This window comes from Macrotis lagotis, chromosome 1, assembly GCF_037893015.1.
Source record: "Macrotis lagotis isolate mMagLag1 chromosome 1, bilby.v1.9.chrom.fasta, whole genome shotgun sequence".
NCBI lineage: Eukaryota > Metazoa > Chordata > Mammalia > Peramelemorphia > Peramelidae > Macrotis > Macrotis lagotis.
The window spans coordinates 161,525,265-161,547,244 of NC_133658.1; the positions used below are offsets into that span (position 1 = coordinate 161,525,265).

The window sequence follows — 21,980 nt, forward strand, 5'->3', positions numbered from 1 at the left end:
TTTTTACTTAAAAAGTTTTCTTTGGTGCCTCTAGTTTTTATATCACTATAATTTCTAGATATACCCCATCATATCCTTTCCTCCCTCCCTACTCATACCAAACTCCCCCTTTTAACAATGGAAATAATTTAAGCATTCATAAACTATGTTTTTTCTTCTTCAGCCAATTCCCAACTGGTGGACATTTACTTTTTTTACTGTATTGATTTATTCTCTGTAATTATTTTATATAATGTATATTCCTTGAAATAAATGATTATTTTATTTTTGTCTTTATATTTCCAGTACTCAGCACTATGACTGTCACACAGAAGGCATTTAATAAATGTTTTTCTATTGAATTTTTTGTTTCTGACCTCCTTGGAGTATATACCCAGTGGTGGATTAATAGATCAAGGGATATGAACAATTTAACAATTTTTCTTTTTGACATTTAAAATTTTTTTTTTTCTAGAACAGTTGAACCGATGCAGTTTCCAGGACATAGTATCAATCAGTACTGCCTCCTTTCCCACAATCCCTTTAACATTGTTCTATGAGTGGTCATCTTGGTCAATTTCCAGAGTATAAGGTTAACCCTCATACTTTCTTTGATTTCCATTTAATATTTGTGATTTGGAATATGTTTTCAGATACTGCATTTCTTCTTTTGAAAACTGATCATATTCTTTGATGAGTTATTTATGGAAGAATGGCTGTTTTTTGTCAAGTTGTTTTATTTTCTTTGACGAAAATATTCTCTAGTAACTCCCTTTCCAATAATTTCTTTTAATTCTATCTGCGTTATTTGTGCAAAAAAGCTTTTTAGCAATCAAAACTATTTTGGTTTTTAAGATTACTTCTATCACTTGTTTGGTCACAAATTTTCTTTTACTTGTACAATAACTTGTACCAGTTATTATCTTCTCTTCAAATTTATTCAAAGATTTTCACAGCAGCATATTAAATCTCTAAGTCCACGATTCTATATAATTGAAAGAAAATAGGAATCCAAAAATTGGATTGTAAATAAATTATGGAATATCATTAACACCGTTAATATTGACAAGTATGAGAAATAAAAAGAAATTATATACAAAGTAAAAAAAAGCAAAACCAGAACAACAGAACCACAACTATATAAGAAGTATGGACAAAAAATTTTGATGTGGAATTAGAGAGGGTGGTAATTATAAGAAACATTATCTAAATACTTAATCACCAACAAAAATTCTATCATATTTCAAAAGGAAAACTGGACAAAATTACCTTCTGTAGCAACTTCTGAGCCTTTTCACCTGGTAATAGACGCAAACCAGCCGTTGCCTTAAGAACCAAAGGTGTGACCTTCCACAGATCAAAAGGAATTTCTTCTTTAGCAACATTCAGTAGTTCTTGTATTCCCTGGGTGCTCTGAGATTTTTAAAAGCAAAATATGATACTGACATTTTTGAGCTATAAAAATGTGGCTTTCTTTAAGACTCAATTCAAATGCCCCTTTCTTTTTTTTTGGGGGGGGGGGGTTTGTTTGTTTCTTTTTGTAAGGCAATGGGGTTAAGTGGCTTGCCCAAGGCCACACAGCTAGGTAATTATTAAGTGTCTGAGGCCGGATTTGAACTAAGGTACTCCTGACTCCAGGCCGGAGCTCTATCCACTGCACCACCTAGCCACCCCCAAATGCCCCTTTCCGTAAAGGACTTTCTTTACTGGTCCCTCCAACTGCTAAGGCTGACTCCCACAATATTCCCTAAAATAAATTTGTATAAACCTATACAAATGTATAGTTTCTCTACCATTAGAAAGCAAGCTCCCTGAGAGCCGAAATTATTTTGTTTTTATATCTTCAGTATCTAATACAGTACTCAGCACATAGTATGAGCTTAATAAGTATTTGTTGATTGACAGAAATAGAATAGAATTCAACTCACTTATGCTTGGAAAATGTTAAAGGGAAAATAGTAGTAGTATATCACTACTGATTTATAAATCCATGGGTCAGAAAGACTTTTCATTGCTTTACCAGTGCTTAACCACCACATAGCTCAGTCACATATCACCACCATTTCCCTAAACCATTTCCCAATAAAACTAAATTGAACTCCATTCTGTATCAATCGACTAGCAATAATACAGTTATACAACTTAGCCACTTAATTATTATATGCACTAATGGCCCTCACCTGAATAACCTTGATCAAATCATTCTGGATCTGCTTTTTATCTATAAAATGAGAGGTGAGGTGATAAGACTTAAATGACCTCTAGCTCTCTGCCAGTTCCAAGTCTATATTCACACCCTCTAAACAAAGCCACACCACTATGTTTGGGACCTACAATGCAAGTACTCAAGAGCAATGCATTATTATATGGTTTAAGATAACTTAGCAAAGACCTTGTCATAAAACAGACAAAGCACTAGACTGAGCATTATGAAACTGGGATCATTATTCTAGCTCTGCTACTAATTTACTATGTAATCTTGGGCAAATCACTTAATATCTTTGGAGGTCTCAATTTCCTCATACATAAAATGAGAGGTTTTGTCAATGTGACCTCTTTCAGCTCTGGATTCCTTTATTAAAGAACTTAAAAGGAATTCATAGTGAATTTTAAAGTAACAATAATAATGAAAACATTAGCTAATATTTAAAAGACCCTTACTGTGTACAAAATAATACGTAAGTTGCTTTATAATTACTATCTCATTTTATCCTTACAACAACCATAAGATATAAATGCTACTATTAACCCCATTTTACAGAAGAAGAAACTGAGGCAAATAGGCTAAATGACTTATCCAGGATCTAAAATCTGGCAAGTAACTGAGTCTATATTTGAACCCAGATTTTCCTCAATCTGGGTTCAGTGCTCTCTCCAGTTTACTTCCTTCTATCCACTGCATCACTTAGCTGTTATTTCTAAAAAGGAGTCTCACTCTTTAAAATAGTAATTATTAGCTGAGATTACAAATATCTTCTCTTCTCCTACCTCAGGAAAAAAGGAGTTACTAAATTTTTATAATTAGAAAGAGGGTTAGTTTGAAAATTAGTGTGAAGAAAAAAATGTTATTTAGATTCAGTGCATTCATGAAAGTAAAGTTACCTTATCAACATCATCAGCATAAGCAGAAAGTCCTGGCTTTAGGGCTTTGAAGGTTTCATGGGTCAAAGTGGGAGTTTCTAGGAGGAAAAAGAAGGTGAAAAGAAAAGTGATTTATGTGAAGTGAAGCTTGCTTAAATTAGCTCTTTTTTTTGTGTTTGGTACAACCATGAAATTTTGTCAAGGTTTCTGTTACTATTGATGATACAATTTTTAATAGTAGATATTATGAAAAATCAGTGAACCAACAACCAAACTGTTTTGTAACTTACAAAATTTTATATGTGGGGAAAATATTATTCATTTAATTGTCTTTACATTTGACCTTTCCAAACATGCTCAATCAGATTTGAAATTAAGACTTGAAATGTGAAATAATGATATTATTCCTTCTTTGGGATCTAAGAATATTTTTGCCCTAAAGTAATTTTACTTTCAACAAAGTTACTATGTGATAATCCAGTTAACAGAGAGGAACCATGCTATGGATAATCTAAAACTGAACAGAGTAACCAAACATAATCTTTCTTTGGTAGATGTAGTTAGGATTCTATTGCATTATATTTAACTTCCTTATAGTCTTTTTATTTTGAAAGTAAGCTCATATTTCCTGAGTGTGTTCCACTTAAGGAACAGATGAAAACGGCTGAAAAGAGGTATTAAAAAGACTACAAGGGCGGCTAGGTGGCGTAGTGGATAAAGCACCGGCCCTGGAGTCAGGAGTACCTGGGTTCAAATCCGGTCTCAGACACTTAATAATTACTTAGCCGTGTGGCCTTGGGCAAGCCACTTAACCCCCTTTGCCTTGCAAAAACCTAAAAAAAAAAAGAAGACTACAAATTGAGTACAAATAAAACCAGAAAAACTCTGGGATAAAAGTATTTTTTCAAATACTGCTTCCTCCCATCCCATACATTCATGTGCAAACACATGCACATGAGCATGCACATACAAACACACAATTAAAAAAAATTTTGCCTTAAAATTTACTTCTTTCCCTTTAATCCCAGTTTTTTACATCTAATTCTAAATATAGAAAATAAAGCAATTAAGCAAAAGCTTTGAAACACAAAATGTGTACGAAAATGTATATAACGTTCTCTTATAGAAATATTTTATTATTTATTCTCTGGGAGTATTATTTGCTTTTAATTTACTCAATGTTTGGCTTATTTTCAGTTATTTTTTAATCTATTTTAATTAATTAATTTGTTTGGTTTTTTTCCCAAGGCAGTAGGGTTAAGTGACTTGCCCAAGGTCACACGGCTAGGTAATTATTAAGTGTCTGAGATTAGATTTTTAACTCAGGTCTTCCAGACTCCAGGGATGCTGCTTTATCCATTGCGCCATCTAGCTGCCCCAAGTTATCTTTTAATTTACACTGCTGCTACTATTATATTGTTTTTTGATTCTGTTGATTTCACTCTTTCCTACCAATCTTTCCAATATTTCTCTGAATTTCTCATTCACTCTTTCTAATTTTGCAACAATATTCCATTATATTTATACTTCACAATTCTTTCAGCCAATGACTGAATGGTGGACAACTGCTTTCTTTCCAGGCCTTTGCTATCACAAATAGTGCTGCTATTAATATATAGGTTTACAATGAAGCTTTGTTTCTGTCTTTGATCTTGATGGGCTATACATATCTCATAGTGGGATCACTAGGTCAAATTTCTTTTTTAAGTTACTACATATATTACAATTTCCCACCTTCCAACCCTAAATGAATTTTATATCCTGAATTTTAAAAAACTCATTCTTAATAATTCATACACCAATTCATAGATCTATACAAAAAAGTCAACTGCAACAGAAATTAATGTTACATGATATAATTTTGTAAATAAGTTCATATGCCAAGAAAAATTTTAAAAGGCACTTAAATATTATTCTAATAATTACATATTAACTAAGAGAGAAAATTAGAGCACAAGGAGGCAGAAAACAACAATAAAAAGGAATAAACAAAGAGAATGGCAAATAGCAAATATAGCAGTAGAAACTGGAAGAGTTGGTTGTGGCAACCTTAAGAAATGATAGGCATTCTGATAATGAAAAACGATTTTATTAACAAATGTATCAGGAAGTATCTGATTCCCTATCTTATTAAAGTATGCCTCCCTGTCTCCTCCTGTGGAATCTTTAAATAAGCTGAAACCAATTTTGGCCTTGGATGGATAGGAAGTATGTAAAGAACCCTCACCTTGGAAGGATGCTGATTCAGTACCAAGCTCAAGTTTGGTTATTAAGATTTATCCCTCTTACTCAGATTACATATCTACTAAATAAATCATCTTTATAATATCTTATTGTCCAGTCTCTAGAGAGAGCTTCTAATCCTGTATTGTACATTTACTGTATGTGATTTCTCTAAGACCACAGACAACTCACTTGCTGTAACCTTTAGAGCCTGATTGTTCCCTTCTGTCTTGGCTGGAATCTTTGGACAAGACCCCTATTCTACTTGACTTTTAGAAATATCTTTTTAAGCAGCCAACCTCCCCATCTGAGCTTCTTCTCTTTTCCAGGCCTTTCCTGACCTGTTATGGGCTATAATCTGGAATAATTAACAGACAAATTTAGGAACTACTTAAATTAGGACAAATGGCAGGCAGGTGGCATAACTCGTCAAGGTCAGAGTCTAAGATTCAAAGCAAAACGAGGCAGGCAAAAAGGGTTCTAGATCTAATGAAAACAAGTGTTCAGAATTAATGTTTAGAGTCAAGCATAATAACCTGGGATTGAAGTTGTTTTGTCCACCAATAAGTCCTTTAATTTTCAGATTCCCAGATTTATTCAAAGTTTGGCTTTACTTCCTCTCTAGAAATTTTTGGTTGTCAAAGCAACAGTTCTCTTTTTTTTACTACATATTCCTGAAGGAGTCAGGAAACCTATGACTGCAATTTCAAATAGACACAAAATTTTAGAGATCATCCAGTCCAAACTCAGGTTACATATGAGCCAATGCAATCTATCATCTTGCTCAAGGACACAGAATTTTTTCCCAAATAAGAAACTATAATTGAGTAAATAAAGAAAATGAAATTATTCATTTAAATATACTTCCTGACCTCAACAAGACTTTTAATGCTACAATTCACTACCTTAATCATCTTTCTTGTTATTCTATTTCCATTTCCTTCAAAATTTTCAAATTATATGAATCAAGAGCTCTTAAGTAAATGACAGTTTTCATTTCATTTTTTGATAAAGCTATAGCCAGAATATAAATTCCCAAAGGAAAAGACAATGTCATAGGACTCTCTGTAGACATAAAGTCTGCATACCTGCTCCTTAACAAAAATATCTGATGATAACATTCAATAAAATTAAAGATTTCAATAAAAGAATTATGCAAGTGATTATAGATAAAATGAGACCATCAAAGCATAACCTAACACACATTTGGTGCTTTTCTCAAAAAAGAGCTCTGGGAAAGCCAAGAATAGGAGCAATCTCTAGGAAAAAAACAAAACATTATCCCTAAGTCACCATCTAATTCTTGTAGGTTTCATAAAATGATCCCAAAAAGATTCTCAACCTGTATTGTGGTGTAGCTTTATACTCTGGGCAATAGAAACCATGGGCCAGGAAAGTCCTCATAGTCTATATTGGGAAATATTACACTCCAACTATACACCCTCAGAAAGGAACCATAGTAGAATGGATAGAGGGCCAGTCCCCTAGTGAGATCTCGTTCAAATCTCATCCCTGTCCCATAACAAGGTTGTGAGGGCCATGGGTCATTCTTAACTTCCAGTGTCCTAGGCATATCTCCCTAAGACTACAAGTTGCAGATGATTGCTGATAATGTATAAGTAGAGAAAGTTTCTTCACTAGGAGTTCCCTTGATGGAAAAAAACCCCACAGGTCCACATGAAACACACATGTCATTAGCCAATAGAGGATGATGACATGAATAATGAAAAACACAAAAATCAAATACAGAGAAATGAAGAAAATAAAGTCTGTGTGTCTTCATTTTCTTGGTCATACCTTTTGTAGTCTGGGTGAACTGAAAGATGTGTATTCGGGTTCCAGTGCTTCCAGCATCAAACATAATTCCATAGAACACTGCATGATTAGGAGCCACCCACGTCTCATGGTGCTGTTGATTTTTTCTTGTTCCCATAGCAGTCTCTGTTATGCTGAAGATTCTTTGAGTAGCAAAGGCCCACCGCCATTTTACATATGCAACATATATGAACAGACATACAAATAGTCCCAATGGATAAGCAATTTTGGATATCTTCATGTTTCCATTACTATTTCTCAATGCTTTTTTCATTTCTTTAGATATCAGAATTCTGTGTTACAACTACAGGAAAGGAAAAGTAAGAGCCATAGTTTAGACTACAAGATATTTTATTACAATAAACATTTTATGTGTAAGCTTCATTGTAGCCAAGTAATCAAATCTTTTTGTTTTATTTTGTTTTTAGGTTTTTGCAAGGCAAATGGGGTTAAGTGGCTTGCCCAAGGCCACACAGCTAGGTGTCTGAGTGTCTGAGACCAGAGAAGTAATCAAATCTTAACCCAAAACTGAAATGTTTTCTTTTCCTTGAACTAGAAACAAAACTTGAAACATTTAAAAAACCACTGTGAAACCAACTGATTTTTGAAATGGTCTAGGTTTTAAAATTTCATTGCTGAATCTTAACAATAAGCAAAAGTCTAAGTAAAAACTGATCTGTGATACTGGTCACTAACATTTTTTCTTTCTTATGTACATAATTTTGAGTCTTCTAATGACATCACTCTAATGTTTCTGTTAAACTTTGTTAATAACTACTTTTTTGCAAAGTTGTGATTACTGTGTATAAATTATTTTGTGTTCTTCCCCCCCTTACTTTATATACATCTTTTCATGCAGTGATGACTTGGATTTACATACTTGTTATTTTCCATAACAATCCAATATTCCATCATGCTTATTTGCTATAATCTGCTTATTTGCTAGTTGCTACCCTGAGGCCTTTGGGTTGTTTGCAGTCTTCTGTGATTTTAATTAGTTAGAATAAAAATATTGGAAGAGTTCTTTCTTTTTGAATTATAGCCTTGGAGGATAGTCCCCTAAAATAAAATGACTAGGTCAAAAGATAAGAATTATTTTTTAGCCTTTATTAACATCATCATCCTATTATTTTCCCAAAGATGAAGCCAAATTATAGTGCCATTAGCAATTTATTCGTGTACCCTGCATCCTTTCTAAGGCTAGGCTTCACAATTTTATATCTATATCTATATAGATATAGAGAATTATTTTAAACTAGCTGAAAGTCTCTATAATACCCTTAAAGCTGTTTTGTTTTGTATTTCTTTAGTTAATAGAGAGGATATATATATATTTGAAAATGAACTGTCTGTATTTTTCCCAAAGAACTTGAGTAAAATCTTAATACATATTTTTGCCAATTCATTATAAATTATGGATAATAAATTTTTGTTTGGTATGTTTTTCACCCATAAATGATTAATATCTTTTTCTTTTCTATTTCTTTCCTTTTGATTTTTATCTTTTACAGAAAAAAATCTCAAAAAATAATGAATTTCTTTTTCACTCCAAACAACATTCTCTTGCTGTTTATTTCTGTGGTAAAGTACCTATTATATGCAGGCAACTCTGCCAAGCACTGGAAATACAAAAAAAAAAAAGGTCAAGAAACCCCTAACAAACCCTGACACTTAAAATCTAAAGTGTGGAGATAATCTGCAAAGAACAATGCATGAACAACATACATACAGGACAAATTGGAGATAATCAACTGAGGGAAGGCACTCATATCAAGAAAACTTGGAAAGGTCTATTGTAGAAGGTGTGAATGGAGAAAGCCAGGAGACAGAGATGAAGAGTGAGTGAATCCAGGTTTGGGGACAGTCAGTAAAAACACAGAGAAAGGAGATAGAGTATCTTGCTGAAGCAATGAGGCCAGTATACTCTGTATATCATCTTCCCTACTTTGCAATACAGCCAGCCAGCAAAGTAAGAAGTGTGGAGAGGTAGGAAGGGGCCGGGTTAAGAAGATGACAACCAAACAGAAGATTTTATATTTGATCCTGGAAGTGACAGAAAACCATTGACCATTACTAAATAGAGGAGAGACATGATCAGGTATGTGCTTTCAGAGAATCAATTTGACAGCACTAAGTCTGGAATAGGGAGAAGCTTGACATAGGGAGATCAATTAGCAGCTATTCCTATAGTCTGGCATGAAGTGATGACCAAGGTGGTTACAGTCATAGAGAAGGGGGCATATCTGTTGCAAAGGTAGAATTGATGTAATTTGGAAACAGACTGGAGATGAGGGGGTCAGAGTGAGGAGCCGAGTCTGACACTAAGTTTATAACTCTGGATTAGTGGGAGGATTGTGTGCTCCACTGTAATAGGAAAATTAGGAAGAAGGAATTCATGAGGCAAGAGTTCATCAAAGTTTAGTTTTGGACATATTGAGTTTAACATGTCTAAAGGACACCCAATCTGACATATCTAAGAGGTAGCTGAAGATGCAAGGCCTGAGGCTAAGAGAAGTCTGGGACATATATGTAGATCTGCAAATCATGGCAATTTAATCCATTAAAACTAATGAGATCATTAAGTAAAACAGTACAAAGGAAGAAAAGAAGAGGGCCCAGGACAGAGCATTGGGAATACTCATGATTAGCACGGATGAAGATTGGGCAAAGGAGACTGAGAAGCAGATCCTATGGGTAGGAAGAGAACCAGAACAGAGTAATGTCACAAAAACTGAGATAGAAGAGTATACTGAGGGGGAAAAGAGAATTACTGACAATGTCAAGAAAGAGGATTGAAAGGCCATTAGATTTAGCATTTCAGTGATCATTGATAACTTTGTAGAGAGAGCAAAAGATAGACTGGATAGTTAAGAAGAGAGTGAGAACAAAGTGAAAGTTTAAATTAGAGGTAGTCTTCTCAAGGAATTTAGCCACAAAAAGAAGATATGTGGGATGATGGGTTAGCAAGAATGGAGGGATAAAGTGAGGGACTTTTTTTTGAGAAGCAAGAGCCCATTAATTACTTGAAAACTCCATTAAATTCTACTTAGAGTTTAAAAAATATGACTTCAGGGCATTACAGTTGAAATAAATGATTTATCCAATTTATAGAACCTTCTTAAAGACAGAATAACTTCTATATATTTATTCTGGTTAAGGGAATTTAATGACTGATTAAAACAATACCCAATTATTCAGTTATCACCCATCCTAATGCTATTATAAAGCAATTACAAATTGCTTAAACCTGAAATAGGTTTGAAGAACAGGAGATAATTAGTAACTGCTGCTTCAGAAGCATGGTATCTAAGCAGTCATAGGAAGCACTTTCTCACCATTAAAGTTTTTCAAATTTTAAATAGGTTGGCTAGTAGAGTACTGAACTTATTAAATTATTTGTTGAATGAGTAATCATAAGTCTGAGAGATCTGGGAGGGTTCAAATACAGGAGAGATCACAGAATCACATCATTTCTGAGTTAAAAGATGCCTCTAGTTCAACCTTTATCCAAGAGACTTGCTACTATTATAATCTTTGTAAAGTGTTCATACAATCTTTGGCTTGAGATCTATGGGAAGGGAAACTACTCTCCCCCTGAGGAAGCCTATTCCCACTTTTAGTTAGCTTTCATCATTGGGTAGTTTTTTTCTTGCATCAAGTCAAAGTGTCCCTTTTAGCTAATTCTACCAAAAGCTCCTGGTTTTTACCTCTCAGGGCAGAATACATCTAATCTCATTACCATACTCCAGTATTCTAATATTTAGGTTACTTCATTCAGTTTTCTTTCACATGGCATAAGGTCCTGTACCATTTTGGTTGTGCTCTCTGCTCTGAAGACTCACTAAACTGACCACAATCCTTCTGACGTGGCTGAATCAGGGCAGAGTATAGGAGACAGTAACCTCTTTATTCCTGGAACTGATTCCTCTCTGAATGTGGCTCCAGAATGCACTGAGTTTTTGGAGGTTTCTTTATCTTGTTGCTCATTTCTAATGAACTTATATTCCATACACCCCAGATCTCTTCCAGACCAATAGAAATTCAATCATGTCTTCCCTATGCTGTGCTCGTAAAGCTGATATCTTGAAATTAAATGTCATTCTATGACATTCAGCCCAATGGTCTACCTGACTATCAAGATCTTTTTGAAAAAAAAATACCATATAATCTGTTAGCTTGTTTAGTTTTAGGTCATCTGTAAATTTCATGAGGCTCTTTCCTATGCCTTTATTCAAATCACTGATAAATGTTAAATACTGCAGAGTCAAGAATAGATTCCTGAGGAATTCCTTTGGGGACCTCTGGGTCAAAATGATCTACATCATTCAAAGTACTCTGAGATCAATCAGCCATAAAAATCAGTTCCAAGTCTAACAAATTTTACTATCATATAGCCCACATTTCCTTATCCTCTCCATAAAAATAGCATGAAAGACTAACAAATGCTCTGTTAATCTGTATGTATTCCATCTTCCTGAATTAGTTTAGTAACCTGTGAGGAAAAGGTAAAGATTAGTCTGGCACAATCAATGTCTGCTTGCTCTGCAATCATCACTTAAATCATCACAATACTTTAAAAATCTGTAATAAAATTTTGCCTTTACTCACTTTCCTTAATCACTAAGATATCCTTTAAGGTTATTACCCATCCAATAATTTTTTTTTCCTTTCTTTTTCTTCTTTTTTGGAAGTGGTCATTTTTGATCTCTTTGTCTCATTTCTCTCTTACCTAACCTTAATGACTGAATGGGCATTGTGACCTGGGAAAGACCTAGCTTCAAAAGGTCAAGGTCTCCAACTGCATCCAGGGCCATCACCAGTTGTCCTGACCCATATTGGACCACTGGACCCTGATGACTCCAGAGAAGAAAGTAAGGCTGGTGACTCTGCATAGCACCCCCCCACACACACACATACATACTTAAATCCAATTCACTTGCTTGTCATGTCATCACCTCCCCACCGTCATGGTCTTTGAGAAGGAAGAACATGTAACACCAACTAAAATTCTGCTAGTGATAGACATCAAGTTCACTGGACTATAGGTTGCAGGTTTCTTTTAAAAATCAGGACACTTACCTTTCTCCAGTTCTACAGCATCTCTACTGTTCTCCAAGATCTTTACAGTATCACCCACCAATGGCTCAGATAGTGTATTCACCAATTTTTGGAATTAGCAAATGTAGTTCATTTGGGTCAGATAAGTTGAATTCATCTAGGGTAATTTAAATACTTTCTTGCTATTTTTCTACTTATTTGGGAATTAGTTCCCTAAAGTTGCTGTTTTTGTTTGTTCTTTCCAGCAAAAGAACTTTTCTTTTTGGTAGAAATAACAGAAATAAAATAAGAATTGGGCAGGCTTGTTTTATATCCACTATGTACTTGAAAACAATGTTCTAGAAGAGATTAGTGTATCTGGTGGGTGACTGGCCTAGACAATTTCAATCTTGAAATTTTAGAGCAAAAAAAATGCATATAAAATAGAAGCTCCTGAAAAACACAATTTTTCATTTTTTCCCCTTATATCCCCAGTTCCTATCACATTGGTCCTTACCCATATACAATCAATTGAGGGCAGAGATGGTATCTTATAGTTCTTTGTATCCTTAATGCTTCTTATGGGCTATTACCTTAGAAGAAGGCACTTAACAGAGCACCCTCCCGCCATGTGTACTTGGCCCTAGGCTGTTTAACATTGTTATTACTGAACTAAACAACTACAGAGATGGCATGCACATCAGCTTTGCAGGGAGGGAGAACTAAAGTAATGGATTAAAGAACCAGAATGAAAAGATAAAATTTGATAGTTATAAATGTAGTTTTCTACTTGGGCTCATAAAATCAGCTTCACAAATACAATATGGGGAAAGGTTAGAGAACAGTTTGTATTATGTATTAATGGGCATCAAAATCGACATTAATATAATATGGTAGCTAAAAAGGCAAGTCCAATTTTTGATTGAATTAGGAAAGGTAAACTATTAGGAATACTCTGCCCTGGTCAGACCACAACCAGAATATTATATTCAATTCTGGGCCCTAGATTTTAGGAAAAGTTGGAAAATGTACAGAGGAGGGCAACAAGGATCATAAAGGGCCTTCTGTTTACACCAGGAGAGAATTATTTGAAGAACTGGGTATATTAAGTCTGAAGAAGACAGCACATGAAATCTATCTTCACTTATCTTCTGCTTTTATCCTTGGATCATAAAAAGCAAAGAGAGGAAATGGCTAAAAGGCAAATTTGGGCTTTATGAAAAGTTAAGTTTCCCAACAATTAAAATTACCCCAAGGAAAGAGAGATGTCTCAGGAGGCAGAGGCTCTTTATCTTCAGAACTTCAAACAAATGATCCATTATTAGGGAAGCAGGGGTACCTTCTAGGTCAAGTGTAGTTTGGATTACATGTCATCTTAAGTCTTTTACAACTTTTCAGTGACCATCTGAAGCTAAGAATGAATAAACAAGACAGTCCCTTCCTTGCTAAGTTGAAGCAACACACCACTAAATGATTCTACAAGATATTGGACTTTTTTATTATTTGCCTAATCAATTATTTTAATCAATAAATATTTGTGTACCTACATGCAACATCTTTTGGCAATAAAAAGAAATGTATAATAAAGTCCTCAGCTCTCTAGTAGCTTATAATCTATGTGGGGTTTTAATATGTGTTAAAAATACTTTTACCACTATAGGGTAATATATGCTAGGTGCTATATAAGAGGTGTGGTCAGTAAGTGGTATAAGATTTGGAAAAGGGAGCAATTTAAGATGGATGAGGAGGTAGAATGTAAGTTTGGTGAGAAGAGATAGGCAGGTAGAAAAAGAGAGGTAAAGGAATTCCAGGTATAAAAATTCAGAGGGGCAAGAAATCTCCAAGCACACTCAAGGATAGGAGAGAAGACTATTTTGGCAGAAACTAAAGTTTCCTGTAGAGGAATAATAATAGGTGGACCAGGTGAGTCAGATTGTAGAATCCAACCTAATAAGTCTGGACTTTATTCTGTGAGCAACAAAGTATGTCTGATAATTTTTGAATGGAGGAGTAACATGATGAAAAGGGTGTTTCACAAAGCTTACTCTGACAATAAAAGATATATTCAAAAAGATGGTTCAGGAGTAAGGAATGAGAGGGGCCAGAGACTTGTGAATCACATAGGTGCAGTATGAATAAACAACTTAAATAAAAACACAGATGGAATGCTTGCCAAATTTGTAGTTGAGTAGAAATTAGGAGGCAAGTTGGATGAGGGGTGTCAAAGGTGAATAAATTTTAAACTTCTATTTCTGTAATATGTGTGACTGTAAACCCCCTATTTCATGAATCTCCTTACAGTTCAAATTAGGGAACAGAGAGGAGTGATGAGGTTCAATTAAGACCAAAGTACCTTCTGATATTTATGCCAATTAACTTTTGAAAAGGGTGCTTAGAGAAGACTCCTATAATAGTAAAACAAAAGGCTTGCCTTCTAATGCCATCAAAAGACTTTTATATACATTCATATATACATACATACACACACATGTACACACTTGCTTTGAAAGTCTTTTAGACTTTGCTTACTGGAATGTCTCCTCCCCTGCCTCTTTTTCCTATCTTCTCTGCCCCTTGCCCTAGTCCTCTCCATCCTACTTTTGATTGAATCAAGGGTAAGTGCCCATCAGCAGGAGATCTGGCCCTTGGGCTGAACTTCCCTATACAGGTGAACTGAAGGTGTGCTTTTAACCTAATTTGGGTTTTGCTCTTCTTTAATGAAGGCCAAAACCTCCTTAGTTTGGGGGGAGTTTTCCCTAATAGCTTCCTCAGGGGATTCAAAAATATCTTGATAAGCTAGAAAGAACATTGGACTGAACTGAAAAGGATTAAATATAAATAGGTATTATAATAGATTGCTTTCTGTCAGGGGGAGGGGAGAGAGTGAAAAATGTAAAACTCAAAATCTTGCCAAAAAAAAAAAATTGGTTAAAAACAACCCTTGCATGAGGTTGGAAAAAACAAATAAATAAATTTTTTTTTTAGGTTTTTGTAAGGCAATGGGGTTAAGTGACTTGCCCAAGGTCACACAATTGCTAGGCAATTATTAAGTGTCTGAGGTCAAATTTGAACTCAGGTCCTCCTGACTCCATCCTGACTCTATCCACTGTGCCACCTAGCTACCCCAATAAAATATTTTTTAAAAAAGAAATGAGATTATGCAAAAATGACCTTATCAATAAAAAGCTGGGAAAGCATGGCTTACATAGCAGTTTGTCTGAAAAAAAGAGCTGGTGGTTTTAATGGATTATATATTCATGTCACTTGGCACCCCCAAAAAGCTCCTGGACTGTATGTGAGAAAAAGCTTCTGAAAAGAAGACAGCGCCTGTCTGTCCCAGTCTGACCCCATCTCTGCTACTAACAAAGAAGTCACATTGATAATATGGAAAGTGTCCAGCAGAGAGCATCTAAGATGGTCCATGTCCTTAAGGAGACAGGAATGTTCAACTTGAGAAAAGAAGACTTGATGGGGAATTTGAGAGATGAGTTCCAGTACTGGAAGGACAACCATGTTGGAATAATTAGATTTTTTTCCTCCAATACCAACAGTTGGGAGGGGGAAGATTTAGTTAGGAAATTGGAAGAGGAAGATTTAGGCTTGATATAAGGAAAGAATTCCCAAAAATCAGAAGTATCTAAGTAGAATGCACTGCTAGGAGAGGGAGTGGGTTCTTCTCTGGTTATTTTCAAGAAGAGGCTGAATATCCACATGTCAGGTGAACTATAGTGATTCTTTTTCAGCTAAGGATTCAACTGGATGGTTACCATGGTTCCTTATGTGGAATGCAGTTACAAAAACTCTAAACTTAACTATTTAGAGAAGTTACTCATATCAGAAATGCAAAATGAATAAAGGAAAGGATACCAATACAGATTACCATGGTTTGGAAGACAAGCTTAATCAATGTAAATCAACTACTTTAATGAGAAGAACCTAAAAATGATCTTCATTATTAAACACCTGATACCTGCCAACAGAAAAAGAATAATACTGGTTTAGAATAGAAACTCATTTGTAAAATCTTAAAGAGCATGTTGGAAAACAATGAGCAATATTACTGATAATAATGATAGCTACCATTTACATAGCCCTTTAAGGTTTACGAATAGAATGATAGGGAGACAGCTAGGTGGTGCAATGGATAGAGCAACGGCCTTGGTGTCAGGAGGACCTGAGTTCAAATATGACCTTAGACAATTAATGATTGTCTAGCTGTGTGACCTTGGGCTAGTCACTTAACCCCATTGCCTTAAATAAAAAAATTTAAAAAATGAGAGAATGATAAATAATATTTCATTTTATCCTTGAGACAACCTTGAAATGGGTATTATACCCATTTTACAGGTGAGGTTACGGAGGTAATCTGAGATCGAGTGATGTATCTAGCATTACATACTTAGTATGAGGTTGGATTTGAACTCTATTCTTCCTGACCCCGAGTCCAGTATTCTATCTAAACTGCTTCTAAGAAATTATAAAACAACCACTCACTTGGGAGGCATAAACAAATAGACTTAACTGAATTTATACAGGAAAGACACATGAAGCAGGCCTTTAGCTGGGTTTTATGATCACTTCTAAAAATAGCAAACATTTCTTCTTTGGTTTGGAAGAATCTGCATAAGTGATTTTAAACACAAGAGAAGAGTTGAGATTCTCACTCAAATATTCCTTCTATACAGAGCTTTTGAAATCCCAGAAGATTAAAAGCCAGAAAACACATTTGTGGCACTCTTACAGGAACCACAAAGGGCAGACAGCAAGCCCAGAGAGACTCAGAAAGACAGAAGAGTGTCTCAGGTGCCCTTTGCTCACATCTTTTTCCTAACTATGCCTTTGGACAAGGTCAGACAAGGTTAGACTTGACAGGCATGCCAAAAATAAAAGTACAAAAAAAAAACCTGGCTCCCTTTAAAAAGTGTTACATTTGGTTTGTTATTTTTTTATAAATTTAAGTTGCAACCAATATTATCCTCTATCAATATTCTCTATTTGTGACTTTATTGACCCTACAAATCTACAAATTAGAAAATAGACACTGGAGATTAAAAAACAGATTTAGCAGTTAAATCTAGTACTCTCTTCAAGCAGAAAGTGTTGAAAATACTAGAAAAAAGTCCAACTTCCAGAAAAATGCTTGGATGGAGGTTAAATTTTTGTGTATATTGAAAACATCAATTAAGAAACATCTATGGAAGATCTATTATGGAAGTGGCTGAGCTTGATGCCTTGGGGTTATGGGGGGGAAAAAAAAGGCAAAATTTTATACTTGGAAAGGACCCTGTGGTCATCTAGTCCAACCTATACAGCCCCCCCCCCAAGACACCAGCAGAATAAAATGAACAAGAAGTCTTTGCTAATTAGGTGGAAACTTAGTAAGGCAGCCCATTCTGCATTTTAAGAGAATTATAATTTTAAGTAAGTGGGGGGGGGGCCCTAAGAAAGAGGCCTAACCTGAAAATATCATTTATCATTTGGGTTAAGATTTGGACACTTTTAAAACACAGATATTTCTAGGAAGAGTAATACATGTAGCCATTGTCAGTCATTCACAGTATAGTATGAATTAATTTCCCCAAACTTCTACCAAACATTAAGGACTATGATAAGAGAGGCAAGATATAGGCTCAGAATATATTAGGTCTAGGATAGGAGGAAAAAGCCATTTGGGAGTAGCATAAGGAAAGGTTCTGTTAGAGGGATAAATGATGCCCTCAAGTAGAAAAAGACCAAGAACTTTTTCTATTTGCATCTTTCATAAAAGGTGAAATGAGATTAATCAGAATCACTAGAGGAAGTGTGAATTTTGAACCCAGTCTTAAAGAGTGATGGACATTGTCCTCCAGCCAACTTTCTAGGAATTAGATTCTTAATAAATTTCCTGAAACATAGAACTTTTGAAAATAAAACTTCTACTACTCTGTAAGTAGAAATAAGCAACCTATCTTATTGCTGTTAAAGAAAATGAAAGGGTTATGAAGAAAAATGATCACAATATCACTGAAAACCAAGGAACACATTTAAAGTATATAAAGGGGTGGCTAGGTGATTCAGTGGATAGAGCATGGGCCCTGTAGTCGGGAGAACCTGAGTTCAAATCTGCCCTCAGACACCTAATAATTACCTAGCTGTGTGTGGCCTTGGGCAAACCACTTAACCCCATTGCCTTGCAAAAAAAAAAAAAAGACTAAAAAAAAGAAAAAAAAGATAAAATATATTAAAGGCATACTTCAGAAACCACTTGTAATTCTTTAACAAGCTTAACTGCGGCTTTTCCTCCCCTTTCCACAAAATGTTCATTCTGGTGCTACAGAAGAGTAGTAATTACAGCAAAATCTTACTTAGCCAAATAGATCCTTTAGCCCTATTTGTTGTTTCAAATTCCTGGTAAACTCAATGTGAAACACTCCTGGGATTGTACCTACTCACTTCCTCCCAATCTTCCATGAAAGCAAAATATGAAGGAGAAAAAAAAACACAATTAAGTCCTTCTCAGATTATTCCTTTTGGGGAATGGGGAAAGGAAAATATTTCCTGATTTGTCATTATTTGAACTGTTAAGGAAAGCAGGCCAGTTTTTTTTTTTCTTTTTCCTATTTGGTTATACTGTGAGCATATAATTTTATCTAGTATAAACAAGGAAGTAATTCTCTGGACAAACTCAATTAATGAAACATTTATTAAATGCCTTATATGTGCAAGGATGTGGGACTAAAAATGGCAAAAACCGGTATATTACCTGGCCTCAAAAAGTTTACAGTGGAATGGGGAAAGATATAAGGGAAACACAATCTAAGTGTCATGCAGGGTGAAAAGTAAAAGGAGACGGGGCAGAGAGCTTTCAGGTTTGGGGAGGAGTGACCAGGTGTCTAGTAAAGGTTTTATTTGAGATGGGCTTTGCCAGGGAGTGGCAAGGAAGTCTGTGTCCCAGCCACAGGGAATGGATTGCAGGAATGCACAGAGGACAAAAGGCAGATTACAACCTGAGAACTGAGAAGTCCAGTCTGGCTGGGACACAGCGTGCCAAGGAAGACTGAAATCATTAAAGCAGCCTACGGTAAGAATGTAGATAGAGGGCCTTAGAATAATGTGGAGAAATTCATATTCCACGTGCAATTGCAATGCAAAATTCACAATCTGCAGAATTCATCACAAAGTTTCATTTGCATGGTAGAGATCTCCAGGAGTGGAGTCCTGCTATCCAGGATGGCACTTCAAGCAGCATCTGGCACAACCATAAAAGCGTGGGCCTTCCTTCCAGCCGGGTGAAAGCGCCTCTGGTCTCTGGCTGCCCCCCAGGGTGGAGTCACCTGTCCTGAACCGTGGAACCCGGCGTCCCCGGGAGAGGGCGGCTCTCCAGAGGGCAGGGGTCTGTGCCCCAGGGCTTAGCCTACAGTTTCGCCCCCGGTTGGATTTTAATAAAGGCTTATGCAATTTATAATAAATGAAACCTCACACCAGCTTGCACCCAAACGGACACCGTTAAGGGCACCCGCTGTAAGCCGCGGGTTCTAGGGAGATGGAGAGACAAAAATGGGCAGCGGTCTTTGCAAGAGTCCCGGGGTGCGGAGGTGGCGCCAACAGCGCGCGCCCGCCGGGGTCGGGGTCCGGAGGCCCGCCGGGCCCGCTCGCCTCGGCTCGGGAGGTCTCCCTCCGGGGCTCCCATCCGGCAGGGCTACGGCCGGGCTCCGAGGGCCGGCTGGCCTCCAAGGCGCGGGCGCTGGGCGCGCCCATCGGTCCCAGCCCCGGCCGCCGGCGACCCCAGGAGGGGCGCCCCGGGGGTTCCCGGGCTCGCCGGGGCGGCGCGGCGCGGGGTGTCTCCCGGACCCGCCCGCCCTCCCGCACTCACCCTCCGCCCGCCGGCCGCGCTCCCGGGAGCCCCCATCCAACGGCGAGGGCGGCGCGCTCCTCCCCCGACGCGTGCGGCTCCGAGGCCCGGCCCGCGCCCGGCTGCCCTCGGGCCCCGCCCCCGGCGGGCTCGGCGTCACGCGCCGCGGGAGGCGGAGCCCCGGGCCCGGCCCAGCGCGCAGGCGCAGGCGCCGGCCGCGAGCGCCCCCTGGCCCCGCCCCTCCCCGGGGCCCCGGCCCCGGCCCCGGCCCCGGCCCCCGGCCCCGGCCCCGGCCCCGGCCCCGGCCCCGGCCCCGGTTCGCTTTGCCGGCCTCGCGCCTCCGCCCGCGGTTGGGCGGGAAGGCGCCCCGCGCCGGGCGCTGGTTTCGGCCTCCCGACAACTCTCCCTGCCCGCCTTCCTGGACCGGGACCCCCGCGGCGAGGCCGCCCGGGGCCCCCCTGTGCCCCCAGTAATGAATGCTTGAAGACCGGCACGGCGGAGAGGGCCCGGCCCGGACCCCGAGGCCCGGGTTAGGGGAAAACCCGGATTACCTAGATTTAAAAGCGGACCCCCGCCCTCCCGGGCATCTCAGACTCACCAAGCCGCTACAGGATCCATTACTTTGCGCCCCCCCAGTGGCAAGGGGCTTCAGGAGCCCATTCTTGCCAAAGATGCTGGAGTGGTTTGCCACTTCCTTCTCATCCTTGGAACCCCTCTCCCTCCAGCCCCCCGCGTTGCACTCCTATCCCACCTCACACTTCACAACCACCCTTATTATTATTATTATTATTATTACTATTATTATTATTATTATTAGATTTTTGCAAGGCAAATGGAGTTAGGTGGCCTAAGGCCACACAGCTAGGTAATTATTAAGTGTCTGAGACCGTATTTGAACCCAGGTCCTCCTGACTCCAGGGCCAGTGCTTTATTCCCTGTGCCACCTAACCGCCCCCACCCTCATTATTAATGCCTCATTAACATCTCCTTTCACTACCCTTAATTACCTGCTTCAAGTCTCTGCCTGCTCCAGCTCATCTTCTACTCAAATGTCAAATTGCTTTTCCTTCAGGGCAGGCTCCCATTCCCACGCGAGCATTGCCAGTGGTTCCCTATCACCTTTACTCTTTCATTTAATACCCTTTATAACCCAGCCTCTTCCTACCCTTCCAGGTTTCCTTATTCCAGTTCCTTCTACTATATGACTCAGCTGGAGAAGAGGAAATATTAGAGAAAAATGTCATGCCCAATATTATTTCCTTCTGTGCTAGCCTTGCACAGCCTATGGGTGTCTGGTTTCCATCCCATTGTTATCTAGATAAATAGCTCCTTTTGTGAGCTACCTGGCAGCTATAAACCGAAAGGGTATAGGGATACCTTGCAAAGGTAAATAAAGTAAAAGAGGATACTGAGACATAAATACCTCACTCCAAAGTACTTCACTTCAAAGAGGACATCAACCAACCAAACGATTGGAAGTATGAACTGCACAATCATATTTATTCTAGCGAGGGCTATATTGTGCAAGGGACCCTTCTCACTTGCCTTTTTCAGAATTATTGCATCCCATATCTGATGGGTTAAGAAACAGGACTATCGGAGATGGTCTAGTTATTGCAGGAGACTCTTGGCTTTGAATAGTTTTGATTCCTCCCAATACCAGCACAGTGTATCCGCAGGGCAGGGCTAACACTAGTCTGTGCTATGTGATGATAATATATGACAACCTGGTACATCCCAACTTGTCTCTTGATGGCCTAATTATCAGTATGGTCTTTCAAGCTTTACACTTTTGAATTACGATTTTCTGATCATCTGATCATCGAACCTCTGACAACACTCCAAAGACAATCCCGGTAAAGGGAGAACGGAGATGCAAATCCACTGAGATAATAGGAATTATCTCAACTCCTTCCCCTAACTCCTCCCTTACCCCTTTCCCAGCACATATACACTGCTCCCCTAAATAAACCTTGCCCTTACCATTGATGGCTGCTCCCAGTTGTCAGACCCA

At 38.0% G+C, this 21,980-nt stretch overlaps 1 protein-coding gene across 2 annotated transcripts in view; it reads right to left on the minus strand.

Moving 5' to 3' along the window:
• The window catches only part of ENTPD6 (ectonucleoside triphosphate diphosphohydrolase 6), a 50,734-nt gene extending 29,653 nt beyond the window's left edge, over positions 1-21,081 (minus strand). Inside the window, exons 1-4 of one of the 2 annotated variants that reach the window (XM_074209308.1) lie at positions 20,974-21,081; positions 7,081-7,402; positions 3,082-3,158; positions 1,249-1,392 (exon numbers count right to left, since the gene is read on the minus strand). In XM_074209308.1, the coding sequence (XP_074065409.1) occupies positions 1,249-1,392; positions 3,082-3,158; positions 7,081-7,372 (513 nt within the window). In that variant the 5' untranslated portion in view covers positions 7,373-7,402; positions 20,974-21,081. Of the gene's footprint in view, positions 1-1,248; positions 1,393-3,081; positions 3,159-7,080; positions 7,403-19,987; positions 20,099-20,973 lie in introns of those variants that run through there. The other variant, XM_074209307.1, reaches the window with a different exon arrangement.
• Between the last annotated feature and the right edge of the window lie 899 nt (positions 21,082-21,980).